Genomic DNA, 23238 nt, shown 5'->3' with positions numbered 1-23238 from the left:
GTTATATGCAATTCTACATCCAAATGTTTTCTAGTATTTCTCTTACTAGCAAAATCATACACTGAGACAATGGCATATGCATAGAAGATCATGAGCTGCAAGTATAATGTGACCATCTAAATGAATGTGTGATGGTGATTTATTAATTATTGCATGTTACACCGGGCATATATGGATGGACATTGTAAACTATTTAAACTTAATATTTAAACAATATCCGCATATTTAATCCATGAATATATTATTTGCCACACTCCTGTAGTATCATTATGTTATTTAAGATGTTTTGGATTATATGGGATGGCATGCATATTTAATCCATGAATATATGATTTGCCACACTTCTCGCTATGGATGGCAAATTTTCTATCTATTTTAGAATATTTTCCTACATGACAACATGAAGTAGTTTTCTCCATCTACTCATTGTATACAGCAAGTTTGCTTCTAGTCTTTAATCTTTCCTTTGCTGGACAACAACTTATTGGATGATTTCCTTCTCTATTTTTTTGTTCACAGCAATCTGATTTTATTATTTCCTTGAAGTAGCACATAGGGTCCCTTGAAAAAACAGAGGCACTAATCATTACAAGCAGTAACAAAACAAGTGGAATTAGTAGCTTTGGTAAAGTGTCGATTACTATAGCTACAGCCAATAGAAAGGTAATATACATTTTTTGTTGCAGTAAAAAGTTGATGCTACGGATTGCTAAGAAGAGATTTCTGATTAAATTTATTAATAAGACATTCATAAAGGACAAAAAAAAGTTTTGGGAAGAGATTTTTAAATAAATTTATTAAGGAATAAAAGTATAGAATCTCGTTAATGAGGCAACTAATTTGCATGGATGCAGGTTGCTCTTCAGTTACTGGTAAATCATCTTATCAGTATGTTCTAACTAAACATTGTTTCTATATTTTTGTTATGCTTCAAATCGAATGCTTTGGCTCTTTTGTGAGTTTTGATATTATACTACATTTTCAGGAAATGACAGGAAGAAATACATACAGGCGAGCTAAGAAGGTTGTTTCAAGAGGCGGGTCTAGTAGAGGATCTGAAACCCCTTCTACTCCAATTCACCCAGATTCTACTTGTGACCAAAGTCAAGAGGAGAATGAGTTCAACGGCACTCAACAATCACCACGTCATTCTACTTGTGAGCAGATTCAGACTCCAAATTATGGGATATTGCTCATAGGTTTGATTTTAATCTTTTCTATGAATAAGTACAAGTAACAGTGTAATTATTCTTATGAAATGTGTTATGCACAAATGAGCAAGGTGTACATGTACGTCATAGGGGGCGCACCACATGCATTGACGTACAAAACATGCCGCCAGGTACACGTGTTCATATAGAGGTGAATGAGAATAATGTGCCAAGCAATATTTCAGTGTCCGTCCTATTAGGATCATATCTAGGTGTCATTGCTAGAGATCCTGTACTGGCACCCTTATCCTTTCCAGATTGGAGAAATAAGGATCTGAAGCCCTTTTAGAAAAAAATGTTAGCTGAAGTGGAGGTAAGTAAAATATTAAATAAATTTTCAATATTAAGGTTTATGCTGTGATTAAGAAAATATTTGTTTATATTGCAGTCAAAGTTTGCATTTACTGGATATATACGTCACTGAATTCTTCAATCCCTTGGAGTTAAGTGGCGAAACCATAAGACTAATTTAAAAGCTAAGCATTGGGATAGCCGTCCTATTGAGGAAATTATGGAGTCTATTCCAGTTGGTGTTGATGCAACATAGTGGTGTCATCTAGTCGCCCAGTGGTCACAATCGAAAGACAAGGTTAGTACCATCATTATATTTAATTAAAATTTTCATAACAAATCAACATAGAGTTAGATTCATATGTAACAGGAGAGGGCTGCCACAAATGCTGCAAATGCAAAGAAATAGACTTGTCCTCACACTATGGGGCGTGTGAGTTCTGTTCGAAGGCAACAAGAGATGGTATATATTTAAATTTATATAAATTTTATGTTCAAATTTATTAACTAATTGCCTAATGATGAAATTTGTTGATATAGGCTATCAAGGATAGATTATTATTATGGAGAGTTAACAATAGATTGCGTAAAGATGGCACCTGGTCAACTGAAGATGCTAAACAGAGATGGGTAATTTTAGTCTAGATATAATTTTTTTATACGTAATTCATTATTATTTTTTGTTTATTTAAAAAAAAATAACTAAATTTATTATAACATAGATACAAGCTTGCGAGCTTTTGGCTAAGGATGGACTTACACCAGAGGATGGGAATGTGGAGGCTAACGAAAGGGTGTTCAGTATAGTAATGGGACCTGAACACCCAGGCAGAGTTAGAAACCAAGGTTTTGGTGTCACGCCTACACGATATTTCCTTCATAACACAAATGATGGCATGAGTAGTTGTGGAAGCAATTTAAGTCAAATAGTAAAACTCAAAGAGGAGGTCAACTCATTACGTACTGAAACGAGGCAATTCATGTAAGAAATTTGAATGCAGCATCCACCTCAAGGAAGCTCACAAATGGTATGTAAAATTTCACATTCTAATTTCAATGTTGGTTATTTGAATACTAATACTTTACAATCTTCTTATAATTTATAGGGTGACAATGAAACTTCTTCCGAAAGATGATGTCATAGAAGAAAGAGAATATCGTTTTGAAGATAACCCATGTTTGTGCAAATTATTTTGAAGTGCATCTTGGTATGGAAGTCTACTGTTTTGGGATGTTGTTTAAAATTACGATATTGTAGATTACCATATATGAATGATGAATGTTCTACTCTTTTTGGGATTATTAGGTTTTACCATATATTAATGATGATTTTTTGCTGTTTGGTTCAGGTGTTAAACTTTATAAATTTTGAATTTTCCAAGTTGCTTTCTTTTTTTAAAAGAACAACAAAATTTAATAAGTTATTATTCATTAGCATAGCATTATGGTTAAGGGATGGATGCAAGTGATCATTAATATGCATGTCATCCAAATAAATGAGTTGGTGGATGACTGTATGTGAGTATTGCCGTTGGTTTTTGGGAGCAAGTTTAATGGTGTGATTCTGAAGCGGCTTTTTATGAGCAAGATTAATAAGCCTCCCCTCTCTCAGGAAGCTTATCCACCTCATGAAGGGAAAAGTGAATAATATTGCTGTGTCGGCTGAGAGGGAGGTGACCTGCAATAGAGGAGAAACTGAGGCTTGAGAGAGCTTACGAACAGGAGCAAAATGATGGATAGAGGCGTAAAAAATAGGAGAATGAGATAGAGACTTGGGTTTTATTATGTTTGATTTTATTATTTAATAGGATAAGGCGGTTGAGAACATGTATCAGGATAGGTATGCAGAATGACCTGGGCGACAAATAAAATCCATCTGTATGAAAGAAATGAAAGCACACATTTTTTATTATTATTATAATTATCCATCAACCAGACATAGGCGGTGCAAAGCTCCCTTGTGTTGATTAAAGACACATAAGAATATGAAAAGTTGGAGGTGGCAGGAAAACATGAGGTGTTATCATATATATGGATATAGTACATGCAGGATAACGTGGAGTTATAGATGTATAGCAAGGTATATTAAAAGAAGAACTATCTGAAAGTATGATTTGGGAGATTGATGTTTGGAGATTTTGGTTTTGTTTCTGTCCAGATTGAGCGTGCTTCAGATTCATCTCCCCTGCTTCTTCATGGTTCATTCTTACTCTAGCAGGATCCTTGGCTGCTTGTTTTCTCGGTATCCTGTACTCCTGCTGCCTTTGGTCTTTCAGTTGGTTAGTGAACTTTTGGTTGGGTTCCTCTTTGTGATGGGTTTTTTCCTTTCTTTGAGTTTTGCTGTTTTTCTGTTTGAGCTGAGCCCTTTTTTGGATTTATTTTGTGTTTGCCTCTCTTTTGTTTGAGGCAGTTTTGACTTTCAAAATGTAACTTTTTTCTCTGATTTACATATACGGGCTATGCAATATTGTGAATGCAATTTGGATATGTGATTCTTTTTTAGTTTAGTATAAATGTTGATTGACAAGAATATAACCAAAGGTTGCATTATGATAATTTTATTTTAATGTATTAGATTTTGACTTATTATTATTGTTATGTGTAGTAATTTTTTTTCCCATCATACTCATGATTACGAAGGCTAAATGTTACTGATGTTGCTGATGATTGTAGAAAAAATAAGGATCGTTGCAAATAAATTTTGTGTTGCAGTGTGTAAACATTTAAGTTTCAAAATTTAAAAAAAAAATGTGTTCATTTGTGGCGGTTTTAACCGGTACCATACACCAGAATTGTACCGGTTAAAACCGCTACAATAGTAAAAACATGTTCATATATGACTAATTTGCATCGGTTTTAACCGATACAAAACTGGTTCTTTGTACCGGTTACAACCGCTGCAAATGTAAGCGGTTCGCACCTGCTACCCCGCCGGTTGTAAAACCGCTGTCGAATGACGTTGCAGCACATAGTAATTATAGCGTATTTGTGGCGGTCTAGAAACAGCTGTGAAGAAAATAGTAGCGGTTAAAACCGCCGCAATAGCTCAAAATTTGTGCTGCGATTACCTTAATTTTTGGTAGTGACTAATCGATTATAATCCATGATAAAAAAAAAAAATCAACACTAATTAACTCCAAAAGATGTAGATAAAAACATTATTTCAGATTTTAAATCATCACTGTTTAAAGCAAGCTTCTATTTAAAACTTTCAAACTAAAGTCTATATCATAAACCATGAAAAAACCAACGCACATGCAACCTTCTTGCTTGGAAATATCGAGAACCAACATGCTATTCCTCCTTGCTACCTTTTCTTGCAACTTTTCTCTTCAAATGAAATGAAGACCAGCAGCTCACAGCCATTGTGGAACCAAAAAAAAAAATCCCTTTATCTTATGTTCTAAAATTACTATTTTTGCACATAAACAGTTCTAAATTTCTTAATTAATAATCATCCAATATGCCTAACTATGTTATAGAAGTTTATAAAGCGTTGATATTTGATGAATTGTTTTACAAATCCATAAAATCAACATACCTTTGTCATATTTTCTGATATCATATTAGATTGGAGAAGTTCACATGATCGATCAATATGATCGATCACATATTTTATATTCTTTTTAATATAAATAATATTAAAACTATATTGATATCTGTGTGGATATCAAAATCCTTTTCTCTTTTTAAAACATCTATTAGTTATGGTTGCTGGAACTTCACCAACCCCTATGCTTTATTTATTTATTTTATTCGTGCTTTTTTATTACTATTATGCCTTATTATTACAATATAACCCCGAAAGATCAGTTTTATGGTAGTTACCTAGTATTAATCTTCAGTAATTATTTATACCACCCTTTTAAATATTAGAGTATTTATGATTGCCTCAACAACCCTAGATATGTCCTTGTCTCTTTGGATAGATTGATACGCCATTGTCTATTTAATATATAAAAACAAATTAATAATTTAATATATTATCTTATATTTCTTAAGATGCTTAACAATATTCTTTGTCTCTATCTGATAATGAACAACCCCATTTTGTCTAGTCAGAAGGTTTGCCACATGTAGAATAGGATCAAAAGTTTGAAATTATGCATGGAATACTGCATTAGACGACCAACTTTAGCACTAATTACAATGTATCTTTCTTTATTTTTCTTGTGGAATGAGAAAGAAAATCTAATTAGTAAGGCTGAATATCATGCATATGAGATGTTGAACATAGAAATAATATTTAAGATATCAATCCACTACTCAAACCAAGATCCAATTTCCATACAACTATAGAATAAAACATGAAATCATGTAAATCCGAATTATTAATGGATAAAAAGTAAACACTTGCTTGTACAAACTCTAAAGTATAGAAAAGTATCACTCTATGTGATTGTTGTAGGAAACATGGTAATTTATTTGCAGAAAAAAAAAACATCCAAATGTAAAAATAACAAATAAAAACAAAAGATCCGAATGGAAGTACTAAATTTTAATTTAGAACCATCTCTGTTTATATTTCGAAATTCCCCTAAAAACATTCTTCAAACAGGGTCAAACTTAGCAAAGGATGTAAAAAAGGTCGGAGCTTAGAAGTGGCCTTGACTAGTTCCTCCCACAAAATTTGGCTCGTTTGTAGCTAGATAGCATAATAAATATAGGAATATTCTCTGAGAGCATTCTCTATGGTAGATTAAATTTTATTTCATGAGGTTTTTCCCAAGGTTTGATCCTATCTTACAAAGGTCATTTTTAAAAAAATTCATATGGTATAGCAACAATAATAAAATAAAGAGAAAAAGCAGTTTTGATTTCATCTTCCTCCATTAACATAATTTGTGATCCATCCATTATGTTGAATGTTGATCCTTCCTGATTTTAGGGATTACATTAACAAAATAAGTAGAAAAATGATAAGAAGAAGAAGAGGAGGAAGAAGCAGAGGAGACTCACAATGAAGCCAGCTGGGTGTGTCATCGCATCAAGAGAAGACCGAGCAAAATGCGAGCTGGATGTGCGGTTTGATTGATCCGCTTGAGTCGCACGTAGGAGGGAGAAGAGGGATCGGAGACGAACCCTCGAATGGTCCTCTTGAGTCACACACAAGAAGGAGAAGAGGGATCAGAGATGAACCCTCGAATGCTCCTCTTGAGTCGCGCGCAGGAAGGAGAAAGCTAGGGATCAGAGACGAATCATGAAGTTTAGTTTCGTGCACATATATTGGGAATTAGGGCTTTAGCGGGATGTTAAATGAGGTATTATTTGCATCGGTTAAAACCGATGCTAATTGCACCGGTTAAAATCGGTGCAAAAAGAGATTTTTAGAAGCGATTCTAAAACTGCTCCTAACAACTGGTGCGAAAAATCTAACTTTCTAGTAGTGTATATATGCTCACTTAGTACATGTCAGTTTCTCAGTGGCAGTTTTAATTTCTTTCTTAATTTTATTCATGACCTTGAATTAATCTTCAAATAGATAAATTTTATTTTCAATTTATGATTCTTTTGTAAGAGTTTGGTACATAATGCTTCATCTGGAATAGTTTTTTTATAGTTTTCATAAGTTTATTTTTAGTATAATTTTTTTTTTAATGATGAAAATATAATGACCAAAAGCTATTCCAAACGAAGCTTAAATGCGTCGCATATATACTGACTCATTTTTTATGAAGTTTAACCCCACGTGCACATATTGTATGTTGATATAATTTCAAATATTAATCATAACTACCAAAAGTTAATTATTTTTTTGGAAATTTTATAAATTTATTTACTTATAAAATTAATGTTCAGTCCGAATTAATATGAACTTATGATTCTATTATTTTAAAGAGAATTTTTTTATTTTTTTTATTTTTTTAAGTTTTTTTTTTTTTGAATCAATAATAACTATTACTCTCAAAATAATCTCCTTCTATATATTATAATATTATAAAGAAATACTGAAAAATATCTTACAAGTTAATAAAATGCTTAAAAAGATTAACTTTAAATTTAAAATTTTTTCATTTGAATATTTTAAATATTAACAAGATTTGTTCTAAAAATAATTATCATTTTCCTATTTTTGCAAGTTTAATTTTCAAATCCATGCATGTGACAGATACATCATTAAATAGTTTTGTTTTTAATAAAACATACATGTGCATATCTTCTATAATGGAAAATTAATAACTGTTAATTATAAATTAATTTAGAAACTTCAGTAAATTTACTTTTCTTTCTAAATAAATTGTTCTAAACGCTCAAATAGAAATTCAATTCATTTCATACTTTCCATTCTCTCTATAATTTTCACATGCATGCATGCATGCCACTCCACACTACTCCATTAAATGGAAAAATTATTTTGTGCGAATACGCCATCTGCAGGCGAATCAGAACGCGCCGCATCACTTTTTTGTTGTATACCGTGGTTGTGTACCGGGTGATGTGACGCATTCTGATTCGCCTCGAGACGGTCCAATGTTCACACAGAATAATGACAGCATGTGAACTCATATGCTATAAAATAATTATCTTCCAAACTGTATATCCTCGATCTCCATTATATATACAAACGACCTCCAATGTGTGTTGTAATGAAATAAGATGGAATTGCCGCCTTGGACTCAACGAGTGGCTAATGATTACCATGCAGTTGGGCTCACTTTTTTAACGGTGAAGACATTAGATTCTACTGACGTTTCAGAGGAACATGCCCGCATCAGAATCCCAGAACTTCTGGCCAATGATATGCTCCGTATTTACCTTCCTCTAAAGGAGAGAGCAATAGTAGACAGCACAGAGGAAGATGGCCCTATAGGCATGTTAAATGATGGTTTGAATGTGCTTGTCTTCGTCCCCGGGATGAGGTTCGAGCTGAAACTAACAAGTTGGGATGTATGTGACATCGTCACCAACATTAAAGGATCAGACTGGCCGAGATGTGTTGAATATCTCAAACTCAAAGCAGGAGATAAGGTAGCCATTTGGATATTCCGAAGCCAGGAAAATAGCGATAAAAAAGACATGCCTTGCTTCATTTTTCATAAGCTCTAATGCTGTGCGTTTCAGAGTTACTTAGGTGAATCTTTCATTGATTTGTGAAGAATAAGCTTATTATAGGAAGCATTTGTTATTTTACTAGAATAATATGTTTCAAAATGTTTTTGGGTTTGTTAAGAGCTCATGTAATGAGTCACTTGTATTTGAGCTAAAATAGGTTGCAACATCTTTATTGTTTAGTTAAATTACTAAATGGAACTATTGCGTGCAAGAACATTCAAGAGTGGTAGAGTGCTAGAGTGTTTAACGTCTTATTTTTAAATGAAGATTCAACATGCATACGGATAAAAAAGAGAAGAGTGCAAGAGTTATAAAAACACTTGAATTTTTACATGAAAAACTTGAAAAGGGAAAAAAATCACCGGGCTTGGCCCTAATGAAATAAATCCATTGGTGTTTATTTACAAAGGATGCCCTTCTGTAGAAGAAGACGTACATTAGCATAACATAGCAAATATAGATCGTATAGAGCAAAGTGTATGTTTGGGGTTGGAAATTCAATGGCATGAGAGATGTTCTCAAGAGAACGTTGGTTTGTTTGTTTGGTCGGTTGGACCATAGTCGGACGATAGTAGTTATGGACTATAATCAGGCGAATGAGGATAGAGGCACCATACTCCATGAGGGAAGGAGGCCAAAAGGACCAAAAGCGGTCAAAGTGATTGTAGAGAAAACAAAATTATGAATTAGGTATAAAATATATGTTTATAATGCTTATAAGAAATTTTATAACAATTATTCAGTACAAGACAAATGCTTTGTAAACAAAATAATACAAAACTATTATTTTTCTTCAAAGATAATTTTGATATATTTTTTTTATGAATGATTCGTATATTTATATTTTAAATTTATTATAATTTTGTTAATTAATAATTTTAAACAAACTTATATGTTTAAATTAGGTTAAATTTTTACCATAACAATGAAGATTTTTTATTTCTGAAAGAATATATATATAAGAAATTGAGATAAATGAAATTTTTTTAAAAAAAAAATCTTGAGGAACTTCTATTTCTTAAAAAACGTCAATGACTATTTACTTCGACTATTTATTTCTAGAATTAGAAGTTTGAACATTATAAACTTAATTTAAATTGATTTTTTTATCCCTTATAAAGGGTTTTCTAAACGTAATACATTAACTGAAAAGCGAAGAACAAAAACCGAAGGAAAAACAATAATCCAAATTCACTTACAACTAATTTGCAGCAAAGCCATATTATGGTAACATTCTTCCCCTTTTCGGTTTTTTTTTTCAAGTTCTCTCGGACGATGCTATCACCTTCTCCTTGATTTTCCACATTTGATTATTTTGGATGGCGGTTAATCAAGTGTGCCTGAGGGATCCTGGCTTCCTCAACGACAAATCAAACTCTTGATCTTCTGTTGATGCTCTAGCTGGTTCATCTTTGGTCCCATTCTCGGATCTGAAATCTAATATTTTTCATGGTTTGCCATCTCTTTGGATATCCGAAGATGAGATTTTGGGTCCTGCAGCCCCTTTTCAAATTTCCTTGGTCGGTAAATTTCCGAGCCTCACCATGTTAAGATAATTCAGTATATAATTATGATTTAAGAGTTTAAAGATAATATTTTTTATAATAAAAAATTAATTTAATTTTTAATTCCTAATAAATTTAACCATGATCCTAAATTTTAATTTTGAAGCTAAAATTTATTTTTCCTTCAAAATTAAAATTTCTATAACAAATGGTTAAATATATATTCATCCTTGCCTTCTTCTATCAGTATAGCTATTCAAGTTCGCTTCATTTCGCTAACATAGTTACCGTCTCGGGCGATTCTAGGGTTCCCTTCCTTCCTCCGACTTTCTTGCGCCTCATGTCCTCTCTGGCGGTGCAATCGTGCGTTCTTTTTCCTTTTTTCCCACTGCTGGTGTTCGTTTTGCCTTACGCCCTATTAGGGATTTGTTGTTATGGCGGGGGGGTCGTCCTCGACGCCTTGGGGGAATGTCACCACCCAGGTTCAAGACACAAATAAGGGTTTTTTTAGCTTGGATTTGGAGGTTCCTACTCCTCCACAAACGTGTTCCTTTAAAGATGTTCTCTCTGGATCTTCGGCAGGTGATACCCTACCTTCTCTATCTCATTCTACTTTTAATGGTGTGCCGGCTGTTATGCTTTATGATGATGAAGTTCTAAACTTCCTTTGCCTTTTCGATTCACTTTGGTTGGTAAATTTGGCCTCCGACGGCCTAATCTTGATGCGATACGTGCTTTTTTTGGTAATCTTAAGTTGTCGGGTTTTTATTCGGTTGGTTTTTTAGATTCCAAACATGTTGCGATTCAGCTATCCAACGATCTTGACTATATTCGTGTGTTTGCCCGTAGATCTTATTTCATACTTAACTGTCAAATGTGTATTTTGAAGTGGACGCCTTTTTTTTATGTGAAAAAAGAATCCCCTATTGTGCCTATTTGGATTTCTTTTCCTACTATTAGACTTCATTTTTTTAACGCTAAAGTTTTGCATGCTTTTGGATAGATTTTTGGCCACCCTTTGCAAATGAACCAAGTGACTATTTCAAGAACCCGTCTGTCTGTGCCTAGGGTTTTAGTTGAAGTTGACATAGCTAAGAAACATGCTAAAGAAGTTTGGGTTGGATCTAAAGCTTTTGGTTATTTACAAAAGGAGGATTTTGAAAAAGTTCATTATTTCTGTAATCATTGTAAAACTCATGGTCATGCAGTTTCTAATTGTTTCAAATTATATCTGGAGCTTAAAAAAGTTTCCAACAACTTCATTGGAAAGGTGGTCACTACAATTACTTCTAACGGGAAGGTTGATGTCCTGATTCCTTTGAATCGAGATGACACCCCTTCAACTGTTGAGAAGGTTGGAAATGATTTTATCATTACTTCTGATAATGTTATGGTTTTGGATAATACTCCTAGCAATTCACCTGAGAAAGTGTTTCCTAATGATAAACCTATTGAGGAAGGTGAAAAGGTTCCTAATATTTTCATTTATATTGATTCCATGCTTCAAAATGAAGAGAACCCCACATTCTTGCTTAATGTGGATACTAATGATAAGAGAAAGGATAGTGTGGAGGATTGTGAAGAAGGGAAATTTATCCCTAGTAAAAATCCTGGCCCTCTTGATGTGGTTCATATTGATAATAAGGAGAATGGGGATTGTCCCTATATTGCCTCTTCATCTACTCATTTTGATAGTGGTTCTAAAACTAATGAGGAAGGAGCCTTTAAAGGTCAAAAGGAAAAAAAAAAAAAAGAAAAACGACAAAGTTCCTTTACCTAATACACCTCGTTCTACTAGGACTCAAGCTACTACTAAAAATTCCAATGATTAAAGCCCTTATTTGGAATGTGAGGGGGATTGGGGGGTTTGACTCTAAGACCCATGTTAGGAACTTATGTCGTGTGCACAACATTCATCTTTTGGTCTAAATTGAACCTTTTATCTCTTTTGATAAAATTGCTACTACTGCCTCTCGTTTGGGTTTTAACATGAGCTTTTCTAATTGTTCTAATAAAATTTAAATTTTGTGGAAGAGTCACTTCAACATCACTGTTATTTCTTATTTTCACCAAGTTGCATGTGCAAATTTCTTATTCCAATTTCATTTTTAATGCCTCTTTTGTATATGCTGCTTGTACTAGAATGGGTCAGCTTCCTCTTTGGGATCTTTTATCAGATTTTGCTCATAATTCTAATGGTCCTTGGTGTGTCGGTGGTGATTTTAAAATTATCTCTAATGCTAATGAAAGGATAGGGGGTAACCCCCCCTAATGTGAATGCTATGGATGATTTCAATCACATGATTTCTAATTGCAACTTATTTGATATTGGTTTTAATGGTAGTGCTTTTACTTGGAATAGATCTTTGATGTGGCAAATACTTGATAGAATTCTCTTTAATAATAATTGGATAAGAGATTTTCCTTTAACTTAAGTTCAGCACTTGAGTAGAACTTTATCTGATCATGCACCTCTTCTTTTGACCATTTCTGACAATAAAATTAATGCTTCTTTGGCCTTTAGATTTCAAAACATGTGGATTTCTTATTCTATTTTTTTAAATGTGGTTTCTAATAATTGGCAAGCCATTATCTCTCCTGACAATAATATTAAAGGCATGGCTCGCTCCTGGGCTAAGTTGAGTAGACTAAAACAAGTTCTTAGATGGTGGAATAAACATGTTTTCAAAAATATTTTTGCTAATATTAAGGAAGCTGAAGATCAAGTTTTGGAGTTGGACAAGCTATTTTTGGATAATCCTATTGGTGATAATCTTTCCAATCTTGATAATGCTAAAATTCATCTTTTTTAATTGCAAAATCAGGAAGAAATTTTTTGGAAACAAACGACTTCTACTACTATGATTTTGGAAGGGGATAGGAACACTTCTTTTTTCAATGCTCTAGATAATAAAAATAGAATTAATAGTCATATTCACAAAATGGTTGACAACCATGATTGTGTTTATGATACTGATGAGTTAATTGTTAGTTCTGGTGTGAATTATTTTAAAGAGGTTTTTAATAGTTCTACTTTAACCATTCCTATTACAAATTCTAAGGTGATCCCTAATGTTATTGGTGAGGAAGACAATCATTTACTCACTCAAGCCCCTATAAAGGATGAAATTTGGAGCACTGTTAAAAATATGAATGGCGATTCTGTTGCTGGCTCAGATGGTTTTACTACAAATTTTTTTATTAAAACTTGGGATATTATTAAAGTTGATGTGGTTGAAGCTGTGAATGACTTTTTTAATGGCAACCCTTACCATAAATTCTTTTCTTTCACTAATATTGTGCTTATCCCCAAAAAAGACTCTACTACGTACTAGAATGATTTTAGACATATTAATCTTTGTACTTTCTTTAACAAACTTGTGGCTAAAATCATTGCTTTTAAATTAATGCTCATCTTGCTGAGAATCATCCCCTTCAACCAAACTGGGTTTGTGAAAGGCAGGAGTATATTTGATAACATTTTACTGGCTAAAGAGATGGTTCATGATATTAATGCCAAAGGTACTGGATGTAATCTTATTTTTAAAGTTGATATTACTAAGGCTTATAATAATTTGAATAGGTAATTTCTTTATGAAGTGTTGTCTCTGTTTGGTTTAAATCAGTCTTTTATCAAGCTTATTAAGAATAGTATTGAAAATTGTTTCTTTTATGTTATCATTAATGGTCGTAACCATGGTTTTTTTAAAATATGAGCATGGGCTAAGACAAGGGGATCCATTGTCTCCTTCTCTGTTTATTATTGCCATGGAATACCTCTCCAAAGGTCTTGAGGATCTTTATAGAAGGTATCCTAACCTCTTTTTTCATATTGTTGGTGGTATTCCTATTACTCATCTCAGTTTTGCTGATGACTTTATTATTTTCTCGAATGCCTCTATTAAAAATGTTAAATTCTTATTCATTTTCTATCCCATTTCTAGAATATTATTGGTTTATCTATTAACAAGGATAAGAGTAATTTCATTACTGACAAATCTGTGAATCACACCAGAATGAGTAAGATTAAAAGAGTGAGTGGCTTTAATTCTTTTTTGCTTCCTATTAAGTATTTAGGCACCCCTCTTTTTAAAGGTAGGAAAAAAATCATTTGTTTGACACTATTTTCACTATCTTCCAAAGGAAACTTCTTAATTGGTCATCTAGTCTTGAGTTCTATTCTTATATTTATTTTTCACACTCTATAACCTTCCTCCACGGTTTGTACTAGAATGGAAAGAATGATCAATAAGTTTTTTTGGGAGCTAAAAACAACAAGTCTTGTATGAATTGGATGACTTGGAGCAAAGTCTATGGGGTTTATAATGAGGGCTCTTTGAGTTACAAGACTATCCTTGACACTGGCATGCTTTTTCTCATAAATTATGGTTTGCTTTTAGATCTAATAACAGTTTATGGGCCCAATTTATGAATGTTAAATATTGTAAAGATCTTAATCTTTTGGTTTGTCACTATAAATCTTCTGCTTCTTTTATTTGGAAAAGGCTTTGCAATATCAAATGGGAGGATGAACAGTATATCTAATGGGGCCTTAGCCAAAGTGATGTTTCTTTTTGGCAAGACAATTGGTTGGGTACGTCTTCTATTGATAGTTATCTTAATACCCATACTATTGAAAATTCTAGAGTTAATTCTTTCATTCAAAATGGTGATTGGAACATTAGCAAACTCTTGGAGGTTGTTCCGAATGACATAGTTGAGAAAATTGTACAAATTCCTTTATATTTATAGTACAAGGATAAAATTCTTTTCAATTTATCCTCTTATGGTAACTTCAGCATTAAAAAGGTGTGGGAGGCTAATAAATTTAAAGGCGAGTTTTCTCAAAACTTTGCTTCTCTTTGGCATAATAATATTCTATTATCCTACTCTATATTAATGTGGAGATGTCTTAAAGGCTATTTGCATGTGGATAATCTTTTATGGAAAAAAGGTTTCATCTTTGCTTCTAAATATCAATGTTGCTTTAATATTGAAAGTAGTAAGCATGTGTTTATTAATGGTGTGATTGCTCAAAAGGTTTGGTACCATTTCTTTAATCTTGCTGATATTGATTTCTTTAATGCTAATTGTGATGTTGCTGATATTCGTAAACTGTGGTTTTCTAAAGACAAATGTCATATCCATACTTTACTTTTTATTTTGAATATTTGGTACCTTTGGAAGGACATGAATGATTCTAATTATAATGAGATCAAGATGGTTGCTAACCAAATCATTACCAATGTTGGAAATAAAATTTTGCAGTTGCATTCTGTCTATCTTATTTCGATAAAAAATTTTAAAAATTGTCGTCAGTTAGTTACTCATTTTGGTTTTAATAGTGATAGTGGCTCTTTGGATAAATGTGATCGTGTTGTGAGATGGCTTAAACCCACTTTACCTTATGTCAAACTTAACTTGGATTGGTCGGTTGGTGCTACTGCTACTGGTATGGGTGGCATCATCCATAACCATAATGGTAGTCCTGTTACTGCTTTTTCTAGCCCTTTGACTTTCTGTTCTGTCATTACTACTGAAATTATGGGCTTATCTCATGGTTTAAACATTTGTTTGTGATTGGGTTTGGATAATGTGGTCATTGAGGTTGATGTTAAACTCTTAATTCATATTATTACTAATGATAATGATGGTAATCCTCATGATTTTTACACTATTAGAAAAATCAAGATGTCCCTATCTAAGCTTAATTACTTTATTTCTCATATATATCGTGACGGTAATGCTTGTGCGGATTGGTTGGCAAAATATGGTTGTCAACTTGATACTTATCATGAACTTACTGTGTGTAATATGCCCTCTCCTCTTAAAGGGCTTATTACTCTGGATAAAGGAGGGCTTCCTTACCTTCGACATGCTTGAATGCCTTGTCTTGGTGTTTCTGCCATTTTCTGGCAGTTTGTGTGGTCTTCTCTATTTCTGTTTTTGGAGGTCTAGGAGTTTATTCTATTTTGTCATATATAATGGTTTGTTGTGGCTGTTAAGTGAATTTTCTTTTCTAGTTTGGGGGTTGTCTGGAGGTGTGTTAGGGAGCGGGTTTATGTGGGCTACTGTCTTATGGTGTCTCTTTCAGATGTAGGTGATTGCCAATCATAGTTGGCTAGTAAGCTTTTTTTATTTGTATTTTTCTTACCCCTCTAATATCTATTTTACTGGTGATAATTTGGTGATTGTTTATGAGCCGATCCATGTTTTTAGTAATATTGGGTTACCTATGAGGATTTTTACTATTACTACTATCTCTGTTATGCCTGCTGCTCTCATCCAAGTTATCAACTTAAATGTTTGGGGAATTACCTATATGAGACTTTTATTTCTTTACCTGCTTGCATTAGCTTTTTTCTTTTGTTTTGTGGTAACTCGGTAACCGGCAACCTTATTTCCTTTTCCAATTGGTTAAATATTTACTGCTTACAATTCTGCACCCTTATTAACCTTTTGTTTTGGAGTATTTCTTACATGCATATATTCTCTTCAGATTTTTGGCCATACAAATTTTGCAAAGAATTCATGACTCTTACTTTTCAAAGCTCTTTGAGGTTTGCTTTTTTTTTTTGCAGGAAGACTGTGATGAACGTGATTATTCTGCTCTTCCTTTTTTGGGTTCTGTCTACTTGCAGCCTTAGAATGTGCTTAGGTTTTTTTTTTGTAATTCTTAGAAAAAGGAACCACCGGCTCTTAGGTTTTATTTTGTTTTCTCTTGTAGCTCTTCTGAGCATTAGCGAGCTGGAGGTTCCTTCTAAGGACCTTGTAACCTTTTTTTTTGATATTAAAGCATAGACCCCTCCAAGTGTTTTAACTAAAAAAAAAAGAGCTCACTTCATTTGAATATTTTAAATTTTAACAGTATCTCATCTAGGTAAAAGTTACCATTATTTTTATAATGTATCTATATAATTTTCACATATTTTCAAGTTAAAATTATATAATTTTATTTGATAATAGTTATCGTTTTCCTGAAATATGCACATATATGCTCTAGAGTATTTATGCAATAAAACTATTGTCATTGATTATTGATTAGAAATTAATTTGAGGTGGTTCCTAAATTTTCCCTTCTTAATAAAATGTTCTAAACGCTTTAATGGAGATTCATCCTTTCCATTTCTCGTTGTGTACTTATAAATGCTCTATGCATTTGAAATTTTAGGATTAAGTAGCTTTATTTGGGAAATAATTATCATTTTCCTACTTATCTCTGTAAATTTTACATGCATGCATGCCACCCCACTCCAATAAACAACAATCATTTTATAAAAGAAAAAAAATCGTTTTACTAATTTGATCAAGAATCTTGCTCACTTCCTAATTTGTATCTTAAAAAATTAAGAAGACATTAATGGAGACCCATGCATTGTCGCCTTGCGCTAAAAGTATGACTACTGATAACTATGCACATAATAGGAAAATCGTGTAATATTGGCGGCCCAAATCCACCGAAAATTATAAAATTCAGCCGGAAGATGTGCATTTCTGGTGAATTTTTAGTGGAAATGTAGCCGATGGTAAAATGCATGTCGAAAACTTTATTCCGACGGATTATTTCTGGCAGAATTATTTTCAGTGGATTTATTGATGGAATTTCAGTGAAATATAGAAGCAATATTCGTCGTTTATGAGTCACTATTACCGATAATTTATTTGCCATAAATTCTGACGAAAAATTTTAGACAAAAGTTCCAGCGGATAACTCGTCGGAAAGTCTGTCGAACACGGACCGACAAAAATTTCCGACAGTTTATCCGCCGGAGCTTCCAAAGGAATTTTCTGTTAGAAATATGATACATTTTTGTCATATCTCCAATTACGCCGAAAACCTGTAGTGTAAACAAAAAAATATAGCTCTCCTCTTATGTTTTTAACAACACAACAAACCTGTATAAAAATATACAAATATCATATTCATTTAAATATTGAGCATAAAGACATGCATGTGATAATAGATTTGATCATTTCAAGTTGATTGAATATTCACCAAACTGTTTAAATTAAATATGAAGTTCGTTCTTTACATAATTAAAAACAGACAATAAAATAAACAAACATACCAATGAAATGCCCAACATTTAAATGAAATGTCGAGTAATAACAAAAAAAATATCTAATCATAATCAATCTCCTTCTCTATTGATGCATCCTTCTTTCCACTAAATTGCCCCTTCAATTTCTATTACTCATCCAATAATTGAATTTGCTACATCTTCATATGTATCTACATCTGCATGTTAGATTGTGATTTCACTAATTGCTCTACCTCAATTGTATGGATAGCTACCTGTTGGCTATATAATATAATGACTCCCAGCTACTTGCTGAGAATTTGGAGCCACTAGAGGTTTTCCCCTTATATGTGTAGGCTTGCGAGCCTAAACTAAAAACCCGACCCTTCTGTATTCATCCAACCGCCTACGACCAAGTGCAGTAGTCAGCTATTTCAAACGAAGCTTAAATGTTTTTTTTTTTTTTGGAGAAACCCACAGAGGGACCTACGCGTTAACTAAATTAAATAAGTACATAGTCCTTAAGGGGACCTCAAACTCACTAATGCTCAAAGAGCTACAAAAATTAAGAAAAAAGAAACCTAGAAGCTCAAGTTCCCCACTAGAATTTAGTACAATAATCCCTAAGTACATGCTACGGTGCTTAAGGAGAAGCACCCAAAAAGAAGGAGCTATCAAAAAACAACCAAAATGCTCCCAGCTTCCAATCTTCTTGAAAGCATTGCTATCATCCTCCCACAAAAAAATTTGCATAAACAACTAATAGGCAAGAGAACTAAAACAATAATTAAAGCAGGAAAAATTCCTAAGCTTGATCTTAGGACAACCCAAAGAAAGATACGATCGAACAAACAAAAGCCACCCCCAAACCAAAAAAGAACAAATACCATAACAAAAATTCACCCAAAAAGGATACATTCCAAATCTCTCATCATGAATAGCATACCAGACGTTACATTCAACCAGCATTGCAAAAACGAAGCTTAAATGTGTTGCATATACAATGACTCTTTTTTTTTAATGAAGTTTAACCCCACGTGCACAAATTGTACGTTAACATAATTTCAAATATTAATCATAACTATCAAAAGTTAATTATTTTTTGTAATTTTTATAAATTTATTTACTTATAAAATTAAAGTTAAGGCCGAATTAATATGTACTTATGATTCTATTATTTTAAAGAGAATATTACTATTGAATCAATAATAACTATTACTCTCAAAATAATCTCCTTTTATATATTATAATATTATAAAGAAATACTGAAAAGTACCTTACAAACTAAGAAAATACTTAAAAAGATTAACTTGAAATTTAAAATTTCTTCATTTGAATATTTTAAATATTAACAAGATTCGTTCTAAAAATAATTCTCATTTTCCTATTTTTGCATGTATAATTTTCAAATCCATGCATGTGACAGATACATCATTAAATTGTTTTGTTTTAAATAAAACATACATAATCATATCTTCTATAATGGAAAATTAATAACTGTTAATTATAAATTAATTTAGAAAGTTCAGTAAATTTTCTTTTCTTTCTATATTAAATGTTCTAAACGCTCAAATAGAGATTCAATTCATTTCATCCTTTCAATTCTCTCTATAATTTTCAAATGCATGCATGCATGCCACTCCACACTACTCCATTAAATGGACAAATTATTCTATGTGAATATGCCGTCTGGAGGCGAATCAGAACACGCCACTTCACTTTTTTGTTGTATGCCGCAACTATGTACCGTTGTGTACCGGGTAACGTGGCACGTCCTGATTCGCCTCTAAGCGATCTAGTATTTGCACAGAATAATGACATCATGAACTCTTATACTGGAAGATAATTATCTTCTGAACTATATCTCCTCGATCTCCATCATATATATAAATGGCCTACAATGTGTGTTGTAATGAATTAAGATGGAAATACTTGATGCCCCAAAATTGCCTCCATGGACGCAACGAGTGGCTAATGATTACTGTGCATTTGGGCTCAATTTTTTAACGGTGAAGATATTAGATTCTACAGACGTTTCAGAGGAACATGGCCGCATCAGTATTCCAGAACTTCTGGCCAACGATATGCTCCGTATTTACCTTTCTCTAAATGAGAGGGCAATAGTAGACAGCACAGAGAAAGATGGCCCTATAGGAATGTTAAATGATGGTTTGAATGTGCTTGTCTTCATCCCTGGGATGAGGTTGGAGCTGAAACTAACAAGTTGGGATGTATTTGACATTGTCACAAACATTAAAGGATCAGACTGGCCGAGATGTGTTGAATACCTCAAACTCAAAGAAGGAGATAAGGTGGCGATTTGGATATTCCGAAGCCAGGAAAATAGCGATAAAAAAGACATGCCTTGCTTCATTTTTCATAAGCTCTAATGTTGTGCATTTCAGAGTTAGTTTGCTGAATCTTTCATTGATTTGTGAAGCACAAGGTAATTATAGGAAGCATTTGTTATTTTACTAGAATAATATATTTAAAAATGTTTTTGGGGTTTTTAAGAGCTGTTGTAATAAGTCACTTGAATATGAGTTAAAATAGGTTGCAAGATCTTCATTGTTTAGTTAAATTGCTAAATGGAACTATTGCGTGTCAAAACATTCAACATCCATGGAGAGCTGAAGCATTTAACGTTTTAGCTTTAAACGAAGATCTAGTATATATACATATAGATAAAAGAGAGAAGAGTGCAAGAGTTATAAGAGACACTTGAATTTTTACGTGGAAAACCTGAATAGGGGACAAAATCATTGGGCTTGGCTGTATTGAAATAAATCCAATTATGCTTATTCATTGATTACAAATGATACCCTTTCGCAGAAGAAGACATTAAATAGCATAACATAGCAAATATACATTGTATTGAGCACATTATATGTTTGGGGTTGGAAATTCAATGGCATGAGAGATGTTCGCAAGAGAAAGTTGGTTTTGTGAATAATTACTTGGTTACTTTATTGGATCCTAAACATGTTTTAATAAAACTTTGTAATGATATGGATTACTATAGGACATTTTCTCATCGCTCATATTTTGTGAATAATGGCTTCATGAAATCGATTAAATGGTTTCATAATTTAGATCTCATTGAGGAATCCCCAATCATACCTATTTTGGTTTCCTTTCTCAATCTCTGACCACATATGTTCTCTCCTTGTATCTTGCACTGGCTGGGATCTTTATTCGGTTGTCCTTTACGAATTGATATTGCAACTTCAATTAGATCTCACTGCTCAATAGCTCGTGTTAGTTGAGTTGGACATCACTAAAAGATATCTTGAGAAAGTTTAAGTTGATCCTGAAAAGTTTGGGTATATATATTCAAAACGTTGAAATGGAAGATTTCCCCTCTTTTCATGATCAATTCAAATCTTTGGGTCATTATAAACTTGAATGCCCTTCACTTCAACCCCAGATTCACTAGGAAACATTGGTTAACATTGAAACTATGACTATTATTGACAAGGAAAATTCATATTTTGATCACCTTGTTGATATCCTTGTTACTATTTTTTCCCTATTCATATGAATACTAAGGATAATATAAATGTTATGGTTGTTTCTCCTTTATCAAATTTTGTTTCTATTAATGATGGCATTCAAGTTCCTCCTCCCTATGGGGAGGAGTTTGTTGCGGATCTTTCGCAGGTTCAAACGAACATTTTATAGGACATGTGGTTGCTCTTATTTTTATGATTATTTCTAATATGGTTCCTATAATTTATATTCCATTTCTCCTATACCTGAGGGCATCTCCAACCAAAAATTTCTTTTTTTCACTCCAAAATATCGTGAAACTAAAAATGTCGTGATTCATCTCCAATCGAACTCCATTTTGCCCCCTTTTGCCAAGGTAAGGGTTGTTCTTTTATTTCGTACGTTTATTCGACAAGTTCGACAGAGATAGAGAAATGACAAAGATGAATAGTTCAATATTAATATTTGCGTCCCACTGTTCACTCGCAACCAAATAGCAGAAGTTTTACCGTTCGGCTGGAGCTTGCGAGGGACGCCATTCAAGCATTTGGTGTTCGGTTGGAGGTGCTTTGATGAGCTGGCTTTGGGTATGGGGAATAAGCAAGTGCGTGGTATTCCTATTTGTAATTATGATGACGAGTCTGACAGGTTAAATCTTGATCAAAATGTTGTTAATGTTCTGGATGGGAAGCTTAATGTCGCTATAAGTTGTGATTTGTAGGATAATATTGACTTGAATGTGGTTATTAATGATAATGATGGTTACGCCTCTAATATTGGCAAGAAAAATAAAAATAAAAATCTAAAATGAAGGATGAAAACTTCAAGTATGTTGTTGGTAAACCATCGAGATCTAAAGCTTCTCCTAACATACTTTTTTCCTTAATCAACATGTAGACACCTTTGATGATTTTATCCCGAAAAAACAACCTATCAAACCATATAAAAAAATTTCCCCAACAAAACACTCCAAGATTTATTCAAAATCATGCATAATTAAAACTCATAATCATGGAACCAATATTGACATTGTGGAGCTAATACTTGCATTGTGGCACAATGGTTATATATTCAAAAGATATAATGGGTAAACCTAAGCATGGTAGTTATTGTATACTGAAATATTCACAACAGTATATAGATATAGAGTTTTATGTCTTAACTTTGCATGAAGATACAGTACACACATAGAAAAGAGAGAAGTGCACGAATTAAAAGAGATACTAGAGTTTTTATGAGAAAAATCCTGAAAAGGGAAAAAATACATGGATTGACCCAGTTAAAAGTATTTTATTAGTATTTAGATTTGATTGCAAGTGAAGCTAGCCCTTCTTTAGGAAGGCAATGATACACTATTGGATGAGCCCTTTTGTAAGAATTCAACATAAATCTAAGTGATGCAGTTGGGAAACAAAGTTGATGTCAATGACATGCATCAATCTTCTAAGTGATCGTGTGTATGATGGGATTCTAGTGATGTCAGAGTAGCCATGCAATAATAGTAAGAAGATTATAAGTTGATGGGCATTTATCACGCGATGGTGGGTGGGAGATAATAGTCAAACGAAAGTGATCAAACTTCATAGTCAACAATGGAGATCATAGGACCATAGCCCACTGATTGTGGTCAAAGAATTATAATCAAACTATTGTGGTCATAAGGACTAG

At 33.0% G+C, this 23238-nt stretch overlaps 2 protein-coding genes and 1 long non-coding RNA gene across 3 annotated transcripts; all 3 read left to right on the top strand.

Moving 5' to 3' along the window:
* Positions 1 to 2428: 2428 nt before the first annotated feature.
* Positions 2429 to 2843, top strand: LOC114581359. Its single transcript, XR_003703280.1, has 2 exons — positions 2429 to 2530; positions 2609 to 2843. It is a non-coding gene; the product is annotated as an uncharacterized LOC114581359 (long non-coding RNA).
* Positions 2844 to 8099: 5256 nt separating this feature from the next.
* On the top strand, positions 8100 to 8549 carry LOC110096822 (B3 domain-containing protein At1g05920-like). The gene has a single exon (XM_020822945.1). It carries the CDS (start codon positions 8100 to 8102, stop codon positions 8547 to 8549), a length of 450 nt encoding a protein of 149 aa, XP_020678604.1.
* An 11454-nt stretch (positions 8550 to 20003) lies between these two features.
* Positions 20004 to 20471, top strand: LOC110096821 (B3 domain-containing protein At1g05920-like). Its single transcript, XM_020822944.1, has one exon. The coding sequence runs from the start codon at positions 20004 to 20006 to the stop codon at positions 20469 to 20471; it is 468 nt and encodes a 155-aa protein (XP_020678603.1).
* Positions 20472 to 23238: the final 2767 nt, after the last annotated feature.

This window comes from Dendrobium catenatum, unplaced genomic scaffold (genome assembly GCF_001605985.2).
Source record: "Dendrobium catenatum unplaced genomic scaffold, ASM160598v2 fragScaff_scaffold_1676, whole genome shotgun sequence".
Classification (NCBI taxonomy): Eukaryota; Viridiplantae; Streptophyta; class Magnoliopsida; order Asparagales; family Orchidaceae; genus Dendrobium; species Dendrobium catenatum.
This window is presented reverse-complemented; position numbering and strand designations above follow the sequence as displayed.

Coding starts and splice junctions, on each gene's coding strand:
- LOC110096822 (XM_020822945.1), top strand. CDS start 8,100: ATGGAATTGCCGCCTTGGACTCAACGAGTGGCTAATGATTACCATGCA.
- LOC110096821 (XM_020822944.1), top strand. CDS start 20,004: ATGGAAATACTTGATGCCCCAAAATTGCCTCCATGGACGCAACGAGTG.